Source organism: Mesoplodon mirus, assembly GCF_964341445.2.
Source record: "Mesoplodon mirus genome assembly, chromosome: 2".
Classification (NCBI taxonomy): Eukaryota; Metazoa; Chordata; class Mammalia; order Artiodactyla; family Ziphiidae; genus Mesoplodon; species Mesoplodon mirus.
Window position 1 is genome coordinate 40,175,799 of NC_138977.1, and position 16,440 is coordinate 40,192,238.

The 16,440-nt window shown below is 39.2% G+C and overlaps 1 protein-coding gene across 6 annotated transcripts in view; it reads left to right on the forward strand.

Moving 5' to 3' along the window:
- Positions 1–16,440, forward strand: part of LIN54 (lin-54 DREAM MuvB core complex component) — a 74,635-nt gene that overhangs the window by 20,462 nt on the left and 37,733 nt on the right. For all 6 annotated transcript variants that reach the window (XM_082606232.1, XM_082606235.1, XM_082606231.1 and 3 more), the window contains exon 4: positions 3,931–4,073. In XM_082606232.1, the coding sequence (XP_082462358.1) occupies positions 3,931–4,073 (143 nt within the window). The remainder of the gene's footprint in view (positions 1–3,930; positions 4,074–16,440) is intronic.

Consider the following 16,440-nt stretch of genomic DNA (forward strand, 5'->3'; position numbering starts at 1 on the left):
ATATAACATATACCTTTTTCATTTTCACTTCGTATTAGCTCCAGACCTACTGATGTAACTTATTTCAAGAGATCACCAAATGGCCCATGTTCTCTCAGAACTTAGGCCCTTGGCACTGTTGCTTTTACCTGAAATGACTTTTTTTGCTTTCCTTATGGCTGACTCATCCATTTTATCTTTGGATTATCTCCACCTGTCTTGGAAGTTTTTGATCCCTAGGTTTAGTTAGGTTCTCTTTTCTCTGACCATCTCCTATATATTTCCATAAAACTTGGTTATACCTACCAAATACTTAACTTTAATCAGACTTCTGTTAAATTTCACACTGGCTTTTAATGTTTCCATTAGTCATGGTATATTGTAATACTTGGTTTCCTTGTCTGTCTGTCTCCCCTATTGTCTGTCTCCCCTATTACACTTAAAATTTTTCTTAATAGTAATTTTGGATTTTGTTTGCCATCTAGTTTTTAAAGATTAATTATTTTTTTAAAAATTATGATAAATACACATAACATAAAGTTGACCATTTTAACCACTGGTGGCATTAAGTACATTCACGTTATTGTGCAACCATCACCACTGTCCATCTCTAGGACTTTTTTCACATTGTAAAACTCAATCTTTGTATGCATTAAACAATAACTTCCCAATTCTTTCCTTCCCCCAGCCCCTAGCAGAGACTGTCTCTATCAGTTTGACTTTTCCATGTATCTCGTATAAGTGGAATCGTACAGTATTTGTCCTTTTATGACTCTCCGATACCTAGCACAGTTTCTATCACATAGATGTGGTTCAGTGAACGTGTATTGTTGAGTGAATATGTATATCACGGAGGCAGTGTGGTGTATGGGAGGAGCTGTTAGGAGACTTGGGTTTTAGTTACGGGTCTTCTGTTCATTTTCTCTGTGATCTTGGGTAAATATATTTTCTGTTCATCTTACTCCTTTCTGTAAAATGTTGATACCAACCACTTCACATGACTTTTGAGATGGTTAAATGAGGTACAGGGGTCCTCGTTATTAGATCCTCATTATCAGAGCTCCCAAGGTACAAGGTTGCTGCTATAGCAGAGCAAACTCCATCAATGTGAAAATATTCACTAATGAATTAATCTCTTATAGAATTAGTCCTGGCTCAGATAAGCTAGCTCTCTGCCCCCAGCCTGTCCCATCTGTAGCTTTTTGCTTATGTCTCTTTTGATTCTTGGAGAATACCTGACAGTAGAGTGTGAAATGCTTTGCAAATTGATTTCAAGGTGAAATTGTATAACTTGTATACTTTCTTGAATCTGTCTGCAGAGCCAAGGATAAACAGGGATTTGGAGATTAATCAGGAGAAATGCTATCTGTATGAAAAACAAGTGGCCCTTCAAAAAAGAATAATTTGAATTTTAAAGGATATAGAGGGTTCTTGGGAAAATTGATGAAATCCTAAAATATTTTGGCAGAAATAATCTTCTGTATCATCCTGTTGCGCCCATCAAACAGAGTCTATCATTGTGCTGTCATTACTAATTTTCAGAAGAATCCTCTCCCCCTCAAATTAAACAGTTCATTCTAAGAGATAGTATAGTTGTAATTAAAAACTGAATTTTTCTTAAATATAAGCAAAAGAAGTTTTAGTTTTAGGGGTTTTTTTGTTGTTATTTACAGTGAAATTTTTGTCCTTGTTTTAAATGTAATTCACTTTAACTGGCCTTTTTCTGGGATCAGTTATCCTCAGGAATAGAGGATTTTTATATGTATGTTTTCTGAAATGTATGTAATGCTTAACAAATAAGAAATTATAGTAATAACTGTAAATGATGATCACTTTATGAAAATGTATCTTTATTGGTAGTTTCTTTTCTTAAAATAATGATTGTTGGGGCTTTAGGCTTGTCTCAGAGGTATTAGTTTTGGAAACCAGAACAGATAAACATGCTACTTCAGGCAGGCTCCACATTTGAGGGTGCCCTTCTAAAAATATTTGATATAGATTCATTTAGTTTATATAGAATTGACTTACTTAGTTATGATGTAATTCAGCCTAAAAAAAACCCTAGCAAAACTCTCAACTGAAATTCATTAAGGAATATGTCAATAATATAAAATGTAATCATGTACTAAAATTGAAAAAATATATTTAAAATATTTAAAAAATTCATGTGTCAGACAAAACTTGATTCATCTTTTTAAAAAAATACATATACTGTCACATTGTTATTAGAAAAAAAACAGCCCTGAAACTCATACATGCTAGTTTTCTATTTTTGTTTGAAGTGTAAAGACCCTTCTTTTTTTTCTCTTTTTCCCTTTTTCTCTTCCTCTCTCCCTTTCTCTTTCATCTCTAACTGTATCTGCAAGTTAAATCATAGCATCTAAAGGGATTTTAGAGATAATTTAGTTATCTACCTTCTCTATTTCTTGAGTGCTTGGAGTTCCTCTTCAGCCAGTGGATTTGATTATCCAGCATCTGTTTTGAACACCTTCAGTGAGTAGAAACTCACTTATATAGAAACAGTCGTTTCAATTGGAAATTTTTGTTAGAAGTTCTTTCTTACTGCTTAACTGAAAATTTTCTGTTTCTGTATATTAGTGTGTGCGTCTGATGGATACAGAGTGGTTCTAATCCTTCAACTTGACAGCGTGGATCAATCAGGACAGTCTTGGTTCTCTGCCATAAATAATAAACAGTCTTTAAATCACAGAAGTTTAAGAAAACACAAATTTTATTTTGTATTCATGGTTATCTACATGTCTACTGTGGGTTAGAAAGGGGGCTCTTCTCATCATGGTCACTCAAGGACCCTGGCTGATGAAGGAGCCACCATCTCAGATGCGGTGAGGAAAAGAGAGCTTTGGAAGGTCTTGCATAGGCAGTAAATGTTCTGACCCAGAAATGACCCACATCACTTCTACTCATAATTTGTTGGTCAGAACTAGTCATATGGCCCTAATCTAACCACAGGGAGCTGCAGGGACGGGTAGGAAGGGCAGTCCTGCCGTGTGCCCAGAATGGAAGGGGAGGAGGTCGGCGCCAGAATGCTGAATGGCAGCATCTTACAGTCTTTCAGGAATTTGGAGCTGTGTCATGTCTTTGTATTCCTCTCTCGCCTAGGACAAAAATTCCTAATATTTCAACTCCTTGTGATATGATTTCCAATTCCATAAGCCATCCAGACACACCATAGTTTTTCTGTGTTGTTCCTGAAGGATATTTCCAGAAGGGAACACAGCATTCTTGTTGGAATCTGGCCAGGACAGCTAGAAGAATTTTTTTTTTGTTCCCTTTTGGCAGACTAAAATGAGACAGTATTAAACCAGTGTTCAGGTTAGTTCAGTGACTATCTGTTTTATAGATGTGGACTTAAATTGTATCCTGAATGGTTTCAGTTCAAAGAGAAGAAGCTGAGGTATAGTAGAGAACAGAGACTGAAGTTTGAAGACTTGGATTCAAGTCCTAACTTTGAGGAGCTGTGTTACACAGGACTTGTTCCTTAGTTGTCCTGAGCCTATTTTCTTATAGATATAACCTAACGGTATAGATGAGGGAATTCCCTGGCAGTCCAACGGTTAGGACTCGGCACTTTCACTGCCGAGGGCTCGGGTTGAGTCCCTGGTTGGGCAACTAAGATCCCACTAGCCGAGCGAAAAAAACAGACAAAACACAAAGCAGTAGTGATGAGAATGTGAGCAGAAGTGTTTTTGTGGACTTCGTCATAAGGTGGTATTAAGATACTAAGTGTTACTAAGAAGCATTGTTTTGTTTCCTTCTGCCTAGGTTCACCATAGTTCATTAGACCTACTTAAGTGTTTCAGTTCATAAGTGGCTGCGTATGAAATATTGAAATATATATACTACAGTCCTTGTGGGTCTAAATCATCATCAAATACATTTTTATACGATTATTGAAAAGAGTCAAACTGATGTGCTGCCTCTCATTTGCAGGTAGGGTTCTTTCACAGTCTACTCCCGGGACTCCATCAAAGACCAGAACAATATCTGAAAGTGGTGTTATTGGATCGACTTTAAATTCTACAACACAGACACCAAATAAAATAGCCATCTCACCTTTGAAATCGCCAAATAAGGTAAAAAAAAAAAATTAGCCGTAAAGGCCAGGTATTGTGGTTAATGACTTTATTTTCTTACTAGTCACTTCAGATACTTCAGTTTTCATATATTCCCAAAGAGTTAATAGGTATTTGGTGAATATCAGATTAATTTAGTAATCAAGGATGTACGACAGATAAAAAACTTACCCTGAACGCATAGTTACACAGTTATCATTTTGCATGCTAAGATTACTCTAATGGCCCTTGTGAATGTGGGTACGACATAAATCTTCTGAACGAGGTGCATTATGTAGGTGTTTGGTTCCTCTTCAGTTAATACTTGTGCAAAATTATTGTCTTTGGGTCAGTCACATATATAGTGACTCTATAAATATAAAATGTTAAATGTAACTTTTTAAAAAATAAAATATTCGGTGTCTTCTGCTTAAGCTGTCCTTGATTTTATGGAGAGCTGAGCTTTTGCTGAGTAACAGAGTACCCAGAGTACTAGAAATTGCCATCGAATGCTGGTGATCATATTATTTGGGTTTTTTAGGCTTAACACAACTCATTCAGAGCATCTGAAAGCTTGTCATAATTTGTTTTCTTTTTAAGGGGGCAAAATACCTATCATTTTAGGTCAAGTTAAGTAGTCTTAGCTCACTTTCCTAAAACATACAGATATCATTATACCAGCATAACATTTTGGAACAAGTATGTTTTAAAGGACATACTCAGGTGGAAAGCCAAGCATCATTATTCTGTAAGGTGCCACCCTTGCGATTCTGGAAACACACTGCCCTTCGTACCTGCCTTTTTCCTTAATTTGCTACTATTCATGAGTAGAACAAACATTAAATGTTTGCCTTACATTTTTAAAAAGTCTAACTGTTGGTTTCTGTTTTAATGAGACTTGACTATAGTGTATAAATATGATGTCTGTTACAGTTTATTAAAATGGGATTCTACCTGCATGAGAATACAGATAATTATCTACTTAAATGGAATGAATTCAACAGATATTTGAGTGCTCACTATGTGCTCTGCATAGTGATAGGCACTGGGGATAAAAGCATGAATAAGATAAGTTTTCAATTTCAGGTAGTTCAGTAGGGAAGTTAGAGTTAAACATTAAGAATTACCCTACAGAATCATGACGGTCACAGGTGGATTGAAGAGCCCCGTTGTGTCTGTCAGAGGAGGTGTATACAAAGGATGCTATTCCTGAAAGGTCTTAACCTTAAAGGGGGTTTGGGCCTTAGCTATGGGTGGGCATAGGAGCTTTCCAAATTGAGATAATACTTTACACAAAAGTGTAAAAGCGTGGCCCCATGTAAAAGGGTAGTGTAGGGAGCTACCTTGCTTTGGTAGTGTGAGAGCCGAGGGTGCTAAAGTTAGATGGAAGGTTTCGTTACCCTCAGGGGAGTTTGGATTTTATTGTTCTTAAAGACTTTCTGTGACTTCCCATTGCTTCTAGGACAGTGGTTCTCAACCTTGTCTGCACATTGGAATCACCTGGGGAGCTCTAATAAATACCAATGCCTGGTTCTTATCCCCGAAGACTCTGTTTTAATTGGTCTGGAGTTTGGCTTGGTATCAGGATTTTTTTTAACGCTAAGTGATTCAAGTGAGTAGCCTAGATTAAAAACAACTGCTCTAGGATACTATGAGATTTGCATTTCAAAAAAGATGACTGTAGCATAATGAAAGATAGTTTGGAGGAAGGTAAGCCTGGTTTCTGGAAGAGACCAGTTAGCTTAGTTATTCTCAACCTTGGCTACACTTTGGAAGCACCTGGAGACCTCTCGAAAAAAACTCATGGCTGACCTCCACCTGATCCCACTTAAATCAGTCTCTAGGCTGGGGTCTAAGTATTAGATTTAGTATTTAAAAATTTTAAAGTGTAGGTCAGGGTAGAGAATCACTAAATTAGAGTATTTTAGTACTTCACATTTGAGCTAGACTAGTAGCTAAGGGGCTAGGAAGAAGAGATGAGTTGAAAGAGGTGTAAGACATAATGACTGGATGTCAGGGTATAGGGAGAGGAGAACCTAAGGGATGACTCCTAGACTCCTAACCTGAAGAACACAATAGTGGTGGCACTGTGGGCTGGTATGTGGGCTATATCTGATGGCATACAAATAAGAACTAGCTTTATTTTTCTCTTATCCTTGACTTTAGCCATGTCATGTTGAATCTTCCTTCCCTGGCTCTTGACAAGACGTCGTTTTTCCTATAAGAACAAGCCTTATTTTGATGATTAAATTCAAAGGTATGAAAAGTCTACTCCAAACCTTACATCTAGTTGAATGGATGTAACTCGGACCTAATCATGACTCAGGGACCATGCAGTAGAGGAGTATTATCTGTTTCTTCACTCTTGTACTTCTTCCCTCTTTCTGCTTTTGGCTTCTGATTGGAAGGAAAATTAGAAGAGAAAGGACAAAGTTTTATGTGACTGGGACTGTTGTAATCCAACTGCCAATGTCCTCTGTGTGGCAGGTGTCCAAGTGTGGCCTTTTAGAGTTGTGCATTTAGGACGGTTTTTGGAGGCCTCTGTGGTATGCCCACATTGCCCAGGTCCCTTTTATGGTGCACACTCCAGCTACCGTTGGCAGGCCTCTAACTATCTCTTCCCTCCTGTAGTCTACCTACAGCCTGTTACTGCTGAGTCTCCTTCCTCAAGAAGGCACATGTCTTTGGCCTACCGAGATGCTTTAGCCCTTCTGCAGCATCTGTTGTATTTGGCTAATGGGAAACCTATAGAACCCAGTGGTAGAAATGTAGCTCATCTAACTGCTGTCCTCTGAGTCCTTGCTCTGCCATTTTGAAGCTCCATCCAACCTCTTGCTTTCAGAATTCTCCAGGCTGGGACCAGTTTCTGTGTTCACATATGGCCTAAACTCCTGGGAATACATCAAGTTCTCCTGGGCTTTTAAGAGTTTCTTTATCTCAGTATGTTGCCAGCCAAAGATTCAGATGTTAATTTCCCTTGTAGTTATCACCCAGTCTGTCCCAGAGGTTTTCTTGGAGAACCCCTGCCTTTGTTCTCACTAAGGTTGTAAAGCCCTAGCATTCTCTATGTTTATGAATTCACTTCTCTTTCTAATCTTGTTTTGTTTTGTTTCATTTTCAATAGGCGGGAGGTGGATGATAGAGATGCTGTCTTTTAGCAACTCTGGCGTGGATGTTCTGTTCTTTTTAGAGTGTAGGGGAGTTTATCATTTGTAGTTCTCAGCTTTGGGGGTTTCACTAGAGCCAAATTTTAAGATCGGAGAAAACATCCCATTATCCTTTTATACTAGAGAGGAAATACAGAAGGAATGGGTGGTTTAGGCAAAGAGATATTGTTTAGTTCTTGGAGATGTTTGTCATGGAAGTACCCACTGCTTGTCTAGAGGAGGATGTCCATTAGGAAGCTGAATATAGGCAGTGGCTAAAACTATGTGTATAGATGAACCTAACCAGGGAGCATGAGGTTGTGTGTAGAGTGAAAAGAAAAGCAGGACTGAACCACAGAATATTAAGAGTTAGCAGAAGAAAAGAGCCAATGGAAGAGAAGGAATGATAAGAGAGGAAGTATGAGAAACTTAACAAAATGAGAAGGGAGGATGGTTTCAAGAATGATGCCGGTCAACAGTTTCAAATGTCATAGAAATGTCAATTAATAAAAAGTAAGGATTTACTGGAGATGTCCTTGCTCCCATTAATCAAAAGTGGTCAAAAGGAAACCTCAAGCACCCATTCTTCCTTCCCTGCCAGCACTCACAGTCTGACCACCATCTGCCTAGAATCTGCTGGGACTTCTGTCATTATTTATTCCTGTTTATACAGGGTGCCATCAAAAGGCCCAGACTCCTAGATGACCTTTCATTTCCCACACCTAATCTCCTTAAAAGTTGTCAGTATTTTCTGTCCCGTTACCCACCACCCATCCCCAACTCTTAAAATCTTTCCACTGTGCCCTATTTGGAGTTCATAAGCAAAATAATCCCCCAGTCCTCAACCTCCTTGCTGAATATTCCTTTTATTTTCTTACTCTAATGGATACCTGACTCTTCCCAATGGTACTGCATCCCCTGCAGACCTCTTAAGTGATGACTCTCCTTCAGCCCTTTGTACCATTGAGCCTGGAAGGGGGGCCTAGGCAATAAGTGTCTTCCTTGCTTGTTCTCATTACAATTTGCAGACTGTGCTCACTCTCTTCTCCATCTTTGAAACTAATGTTACCAGGTTCCTTGTGGAAAGTTGGGCATGTCTAATGTTTTCTCAATTTACTTGATATTGTAGTTCTCTTTTGGGGCAGCTTTCTTCCATTATATTTATTTTCTAAAGTAATCCACAGTTTTCTTAAGTATTTATTAGACATGCAAATAAGCATTAAGCTAATGAAAGCATGATTCTGCAAGGTTTGCTTTCTTTTTACTTTAGATTTTAGTAATACTGTTATCTTCTAGTTTCGGACATTTAATGTGTCTTTTGTCCTGTCATCTTATTCTTGCCTTTTACTATTTTTTTTTCATGGCATATTTTAGTTTATTTCAGAAGTACAATGGTTTGGCATTAAAAAAATTCTATCCATTTAATTCACAACATTAATAGGAAAAAATAATTATATGACAGTCTCAATACATGCAGAAAAATTCTGAAAATAGCCAGCATTCATTCTGGTTAAAACTACTTGAAACAGTAAAAATAAATACTTTTGTAACTTGAAAATGAGGACGAATACATCAAACTTCATGTAATGGTGAATGTTGAACAAAGATACCCACTTTCAGCACTTGTTCAGTTCTACTGCAGCTCTGAGTTAATGCAATAAGGCAAGAAAAAGAAATAAATGGCGTAGAGCTTCAAAAGAAAGTAAAAATTTGTCACTATTTACATATTACATTATAATATATGTGTAAAATATAAGAATCTGCTATTGAACTATTAGAATTAATGTATAAATGTAATTGATGGTTATATATGTGGTCAATATAAAAAAAGATGATTAGATATGTGGTCAGTATAAAAAAATCAATATTTCTAGACTTTTACACTTAATAAAGTTTGGTTATGACTTATTTTAAATCTTTCATCTTTTTTTTTTTACATCTTTATTGGAGTATAATTGCTTTACAGTGCTGTGTCAGTTTCTGCTTTATAACACAGTGAATCAGTTATACATATACATATGTTCCCATATCTCTTCCCCTTACGTCTCCCTCCCTCCACCCTCCCTATCCCACCCATCCAGGGGGTCACAAAGCACCGAGCTGATCTCCCTGTGCTATGCGGATGCTTCCCACTAGCTATCTGTTTTACGTTTGGTACTGTATATATGTCCATGCCTCTCTCTCACTTTGTCACAAATTACCCTTCCCCCTCCCCATATCCTCAAGTCCATTCTCTAGTAGGTCTGTGTCTTTATTCCCATCTTACCCCTAGGTTCTTCATGACATTTTTTTTTCTTATATTCCATATATAGGTGTTAGCAAACGGTATTTGTCTTTCTCTTTCTGACTTACTTCACTCTGTATGACAGACTCTAGGTCCATCCACCTCACTACAAATAACTCAGTTTTGTTTCTTTTTATGGCTGAGTAATATTCCATTGTATATATGTGCCACATCTTCTTTATCCATTCATCCGATGATGGACACTTAGGTTGTTTCCATCTCCTGGCTATTGTAAATAGAGCTGCAATGAACATTTTGGTACATGACTCTTTGAAGAGTATAAGCCTAGTAGTGGGATTGCTGGGTCATATGGTAGTTCTGTTTTTAGTTTTTTAAGGAACCTCCATACTGTTCTCCATAGCGGCTGTACCAATTCACATTCCCACCAGCAGTGCAAGAGTGTTCCCTTTTCTCCACACCCTCTCCAGCATTTATTGTTTCTAGATTTTTTGATGATGGCCATTCTGACTGGTGTGAGATGATATCTCATTGTAGTTTTGATTTGCATTTCTCTAATGATTAAAGATGTTGAGCAATCTTTCATGTGTTTGTTGGCAGTCTGTATATCTTCTGTGGAGAAATGTCTATTTAGGTCTTCTGCCCAGTTTTGGATTGGGTTGTTTGTTTTTTTGTTATTGAGCTGCATGAGCTGCTTATAAATTTTGGAGATTAATCCTTTGTCAGTTGCTTCATTTGCAAATATTTTCTCCCATTCTGAGGGTTGTCTTTTGGTCTTGTTTATGGTTTCCTTTGCTGTGCGAAAGCTTTGAAGTTTCATTAGGTCCCATTTGTTTATTTTTGTTTTTATTTCCATTTCTCTAGGAGGTGGGTCCAAAAGGATCTTGCTGTGATTTATGTCATAGAGCGTTCTGCCTATGTTTTCCTCTAAGAGTTTGATAGTGTCTGGCCTTACATTTAGGTCTTTAATCCACTTTGAGCTTATTTTTGTGTATGGTGTTAGGGAGTGATCTAATCTCATACTTTTACATGTCCCTGTCCAGTTTTCCCAGCACCACTTACTGAAGAGGCTGTCCTTTCTCCACTGTACATTTCTGCCTCCTTTATCAAAGATAAGGTGACCATATGTTCGTGGGTTTATCTTTGGGCTTTCTATCCTGTTCCATTGATCTATCTTTCTGTTTTTGTACCAGTACCACACTGTCTTGCTTAGTGTAGCTTTGTAGTATAGTCTGAAGTCAGGGAGCCTGATTCCTCCAGCTCCGTTTTTCATTCTCAAGATGCTTTGGCTATTCACGGTCTTTTGTGTTTCCATACAAATTGTGAATTTTTTTGTTCTAGTTCTGTGAAAAATGCCATTGGTAGTTTGATAGGGATTGCACTGAATCTGTAGATTGCTTCGGGTAGTAGAGTCATTTTCACAATGTTGATTCTTCCAGTGCAAGAACATGGTATATCTCTCTATTTGTATCATCTTTTAATTTCTTTCATTAGTGTCTTTTCTGCATACAGGTCTTTTGTCTCGTTAGGTAGGTTTATTCCTAGATATTTATTCTTTTTGTTACAATGGTAAATGGGAGTGTTTTCTTGATTTCACTTTCAGATTTTTTATCATTAGTGTATAGGAATGCCAGAGATTTCTGTGCATTAATTTTGTATCCTGCTACTTTACCAGATTCATTGATAAGCTCTAGTAGTTTTCTGGTAACATGTTTAGGATTCTCTATGTATGGTATCATGTCATCTGCAAACAGTGACCGCTTTACTTCTTCTTTTCCGATTTGGATTCCTTTTATTTCCTTTTCTTCTCTGATTGCTGTGGCTAAAACTTCCAAAACTATGTTTAATAATAGTGGTGAGAGTGGGCAACCTTGTCTTGTTCCTGATCTTAGTGGAAATGGTTTGTTTTTCACCATTAAGGACGATGTTCGCTGTGGGTGTGTCATATATGGCCTTTATTATGTTGAGGAAATTTCCCTCTGTGCCTGCTTTCTGCAGGGTTTTTATCATAAATGGGTGTTGAATTTTGTTGAAAGCTTTCTCTGCATCTGTTGAGATGATCATATGGTTTTTCTCCTTCAGTTTGTTAATATGGTGTATCACGTTGATTGATTTGCGTATATTGAAGAATCCTTGTATTCCTGGAATAAACCCCAGTTGATCATGGTGTATGATCCTTTTAATGTGCTGTTGGATGCTGTTTGCTAGTAGTTTGTTGAGGATTTTTGCATCTATGTTCATCAGTGATATTGGCCTGTAGTTTTCTTTCTTTGTGACATCCTTGTCTGGTTTTGGTATCAGGGTGATGGTGGCCTCGTAGAATGAGTTTGGGAGTGTTCCTCCCTCTGCTATATTTTGGAAGAGTTTGAGAAGGATAGGTGTTAGCTTTTCTCTAAATGTTTGATAGAATTCGCCTGTGAAGCCATCTGGTCCTGGGCTTTTGTTTGTTGGAAGATTTTTAATCACATTTTCAATCTCAGTGCTTGTGATTGGTCTGTTCATATTTTCTATTTCTTCCTGATTCAGTCTTGGCAGGTTGTGCATTTCTAAGAATTTGTCCATTTCTTCCAGGTTGTCCATTTTATTGGCATAGAGTTGCTTGTAGTAATCTCTCATGATCTTTTGTATTTCTGCAGTATCAATTGTTACTTCCCCTTTTTCATTTCTAATTCTATTGATTTGAGTCTTCTCCCTTTTTTCCTTGATGGGTTTGGCTAATGGTTTATCACTTTTGTTTATCTTCTCAAAGAACCAGCTTTTAGTTTTATTGATCTTTGCTATCGTTTCCTTCATTTCTTTTTCATTTATTTCTGATCTGATCCTTATGATTTCTTTCCTTTGGTAACTCTGGGGTTTTTTTGTTCTTCTTTCTCTAATTGCTTTAGGTGCAAGGTTAGGTTGTTTATTCGAGATGTTTCCTGTTTCTTAAGGTAGGATTGTATTGCTATAAACTTCCCTCTTAGAACTGCTTTTGCTGCATCCCATAGGTTTTGGGTCGTCGTGTCTCCATTGTCATTTGTTTCTAGGTATTTTTTTATTTCCTCTTTGATTTCTTCAGTGATCACTTCGTTATTAAGTAGTGTGTTGTTTAGCCTCCATGTGTTTGTATTTTTTACAAACCTTTTCCTGTAATTGATATCTAGTCTCATAGCGCTGTGGTCAGAAAAGATACTTGATATGATTTCAATTTTCTTAAATTTACCAAGACTTGATTTGTGACCCAAGCTATGATCTATCCTGGAGAATGTTCCATGAGCACTTGAGAACAATGTGTATTCTGTTGTTTTTGGATGGAATGTCCTATAAATATCAATTAAGTCCATCTTGTTTAATGTATCGTTTAAAGCTTGTGTTTCCTTATTTATTTTCATTTTGGATGATCTGTCCATTGGTGAAAGTGGGGTGTTAAAGTCCTGTATTATGAATGTGTTACTGTCGATTTCCACTTTTCTGGCTGTTAGTATTTGTCTTATGTATTGAGATGCTCCTATGTTGGGTGCATAAATATTTACAATTGATGTATCTTCTTCTTGGATCGATCCCTTGATCATTATGAAGTGTCCTTCTTTGTCTCTTCTAATAGTCTTTATTTTAAAGTCTATTTTGTCTGATATGAGAATTGCTACTCCAGCTTTCTTTTGGTTTCCATTTGCATGGAATATCTTTTGCCATCCCCTCACTTTCAGTCTGTATGTGTCCCTAGGTCTGAAGTGGGTCTCTTGTAGACAGCATATATATGGGTCTTGTTTTTGTATCCATTCTGCCAGTCTATGTCTTTTGGTGGGAGCATTTAATCCATTTACATTTAAGGTAACTATCGATATGTATGTTCCTATTCCCATTTTCTTAATTGTTTTGGGTTTGTTATTGTAGGTCTTTTCCTCCTCTTGTGTTTCTTGCCTAGAGAAGTTTCTTTAGCATTTGTTGTAAAGCTTGTTTGGTGGTGCTGAACTCTCTCAGCTTTTGCTTGTCTGTAAAGGTTTTAATTTCTCCATCAAATCTGAATGAGATCCTTGCTGGGTAGAGTAATCTTGGTTGTAGGTTTCTTTCCTTCATCACTTTAAATACGTCCTGCCAGACCCTTCTGGCTTGCAGAATTTCTGCTGAAAGATCAGCTTTTAACTTTATGGGGCTTCTCTTGTGTGTTATTTGTTGTTTTTCCCTAGCTGTTTTTAATATGTTTTCTTTGTATTTAATTTTTGACAGTTTAATATGTGTCTTGGCATGTTTCTCCTTGGATTTATCCTGTATGGGACTCTCTGTGCTTCCTGGACTTGATTAACTATTTCCTTTCCCATATTAGGGAAGTTTTCAACTATAATCTCTTCAAATATTTTCTCAGTCCCTTTCTTTTTCTCTTCTTCTTCTGGAACCCCTATAATTCGAATGTTGGTGCGTTTAATGTTGTCCCAGAGGTCTCTGAGACTGTCCTCAGTTCTTTTCATTCTTTTTTCTTTATTCTGCTCTGCAGTAGTTATTTCCACTATTTTATCTTCCAGGTCACTTATCTGTTCTTCTGCCTCAGTTATTCCACTATTGATCCCATCTAGAGTATTTTTAATTTCATTTATTGTGTTGTTCATCGTTGCTTGTTTCATCTTTAGTTCGTCTAGGTCCTTGTTAAATGTTTCTTGCATTTTCTCTATTCTATTTCCAAGATTTGGATCATCTTTACTATCATTATTCTGAATTCTTTTCCAGGTAGACTGCCTATTTCCTCTTCATTTGTTAGGTCTGGTGGGTGTTTATGTTGCTCCTTCATCTGCTGTGTGTTTTTCTGTCATCTCATTTTGCTTATCTTACTGTGTTTGGGGTCTCCTTTTTGCAGGCTGCAGGTTCGTAGTTCCGGTTGTTTTTGGTGTCTGTCCCCAGTGGCTAAAGTTGGTTCAGTGGGTTTTGTAGGCTTCCTGGTGGAGGGGACTAGTGCCTGTGTTCTGTTGGCTGAGACTGGAATTTGTCTTTCTGGTGGGTAGGTCCACGTCTGGTGGTGTGCTTTGGTTTTTCTGTGGACTTATTATGATTTTAGGCAGCCTCCCTGCTAATGGGTGGGGTTGTGTTCCTGTCTTGCTAGTTGTTTAGCATAGGGTGTCCAGCACTGTAGCTTGCTGGTCATTGAGTCAAGCTGGGTGCTGGTGTTGAGATGAAGATCTCTGGGAGATTTTCACTGTTTGATATTATGTGGAGCTGGGAGGTCTCTTGTGGACCAGTGTCCTGAAGTTGGCTCTCCCACCTCAGAGGCACATCACTGACTCCTGGCTGCAGCACCAAGAGCCTTTCATCCACACGGCTCAGAATAAAAGGGAGAAAAAGTAGACAGACGGACAGAACGAAAGAAAGAAAGAGAGAAAGAAAGAAAGAAAGAGGATAAAATAAAGTAAGATGAAATAAAATGTCATTATTAATATAAAATAATTTTTAAGAAAAAAATTTTTTTAAAAAGAGAAAACAGGGCTTCCCTGGTGGCACAGTGGTTGAGAGTCCGCCTGCCGATGTAGGGGAGACTGGTTTGTGCCCCGCTCTGGGAGGATCCCACATGCCGCGGAGCGGCTGGGCCCATGAGCCATGGCCGCTGAGCCTGCGCGTCCGGAGCCTGTGCTCCACAACGGGAGAGGCCTCGACAGTGAGAGGCCCGCATACCGCAAAAATAAATAAATAAATAAATAAATATTTTTAAAAAGCAAAAGAAACAAACCAAAAATAACAGATGGATAGAACCCTAGGACAAATGGTGAAAGCAAAGCTATACAGACAAAATCTCACACAGATTCATACACATACACACTCACAAAAAGAGGAAAAGGGGAAAAAATAATAAATCTTGTTCTCAAAGTCCACCTCCTTCATTTGGGATGATTCGTTGTCTATTCATGTATTCCACAGATGCAGGGTATATCAAGTTGATTGTGGAACTTTAATCTGCTGCTTTTGAGGCTGCTGGGAGAGATTTCCCTTTCTCTTCTGTGTTCGCACAGCTCCTGGGGCTCAGCTTTGGATTTGGCCCCGCCTCTGCGTGTAGGTCGCCGGAGGGCGTCTGTTCTTCTCTCAGACAGGACGGGGTTAAAGGAGCAGCTGCTTCGGGGGCTCTGGCTCACTCAGGCCGGGGGGCAAGCCTGTGGCGGCAGTGGCGGGACTTTGCACCAGTCTGAGGTGCACCGTGCGTTCTCTCGGGGAAGTTGTCCCTGGATCCCTGGACCCTGGCCGTGGCAGGCTGCACAGGCTCCCTGGAAGGGAGGTGTGGAGAGTGACCTGTGCTCGCACACGGGCTTCTTGGTGGCGGCAGCAGCAACCTTAGCATCTCATGCCCGTCTTTGGGGTCCGCGCTGTTAGCCGCGGCTCGCGCCCGTGTTTGGAGCTCCTTTAAGCTGCGCTCTTAATCCCCTCTCCTCCCACACCAGGAAACAAAGAGGGAAGAAAAAGTCTCTTGCCTCTTCGGCAGCTGTAGACTGTTTCCCGGGCTCCCTCCCGGCTAGCCGTGGCGCACTAACCCCTTCAGGCTGTGTTCACACCGCCAGTCCTCTCCCTTTGCTCCGAAGCCCGAGCCTCAGCTCCCAGACCCGTCCGCCCCCGGCGGGTGAGCAGACAAGCCTCTAGGGCTGGTGAGTGCCGGTTGGCACTGATCCTCTGTGCGGGAATCTCCCCGCTTTGCCCTCTGCACCTCTGTTGCTGCACTCTCCTCCACGGCTCCGAAGCTCTACCCCTCCGCCACCCGCAGTCTCTGCTCGCGAAGGGGCTTCCTAGTGTGTGGAAACTTTTCCTCCTTCACGACTCCCTCCCACTGGTGCAGGTACCATCCCTATTCTTGTCTCTATTTATTCTTTTATTCTTTTGCCCTACCCAGGTACGTGGGGAGTTTCTTGCCTTTTGGGAGGTCTGAGGTCTTCTGCCAGCATTCAGTAGGTGTTCTGTAGGAGTTGTTCCACGTGTAGATGTATTTCTGGTGTATCTGTGGGGAGGAAGGTGATCTCTCCGTCTTACTCTTCCGCCATCTTCCCCCTCCTCT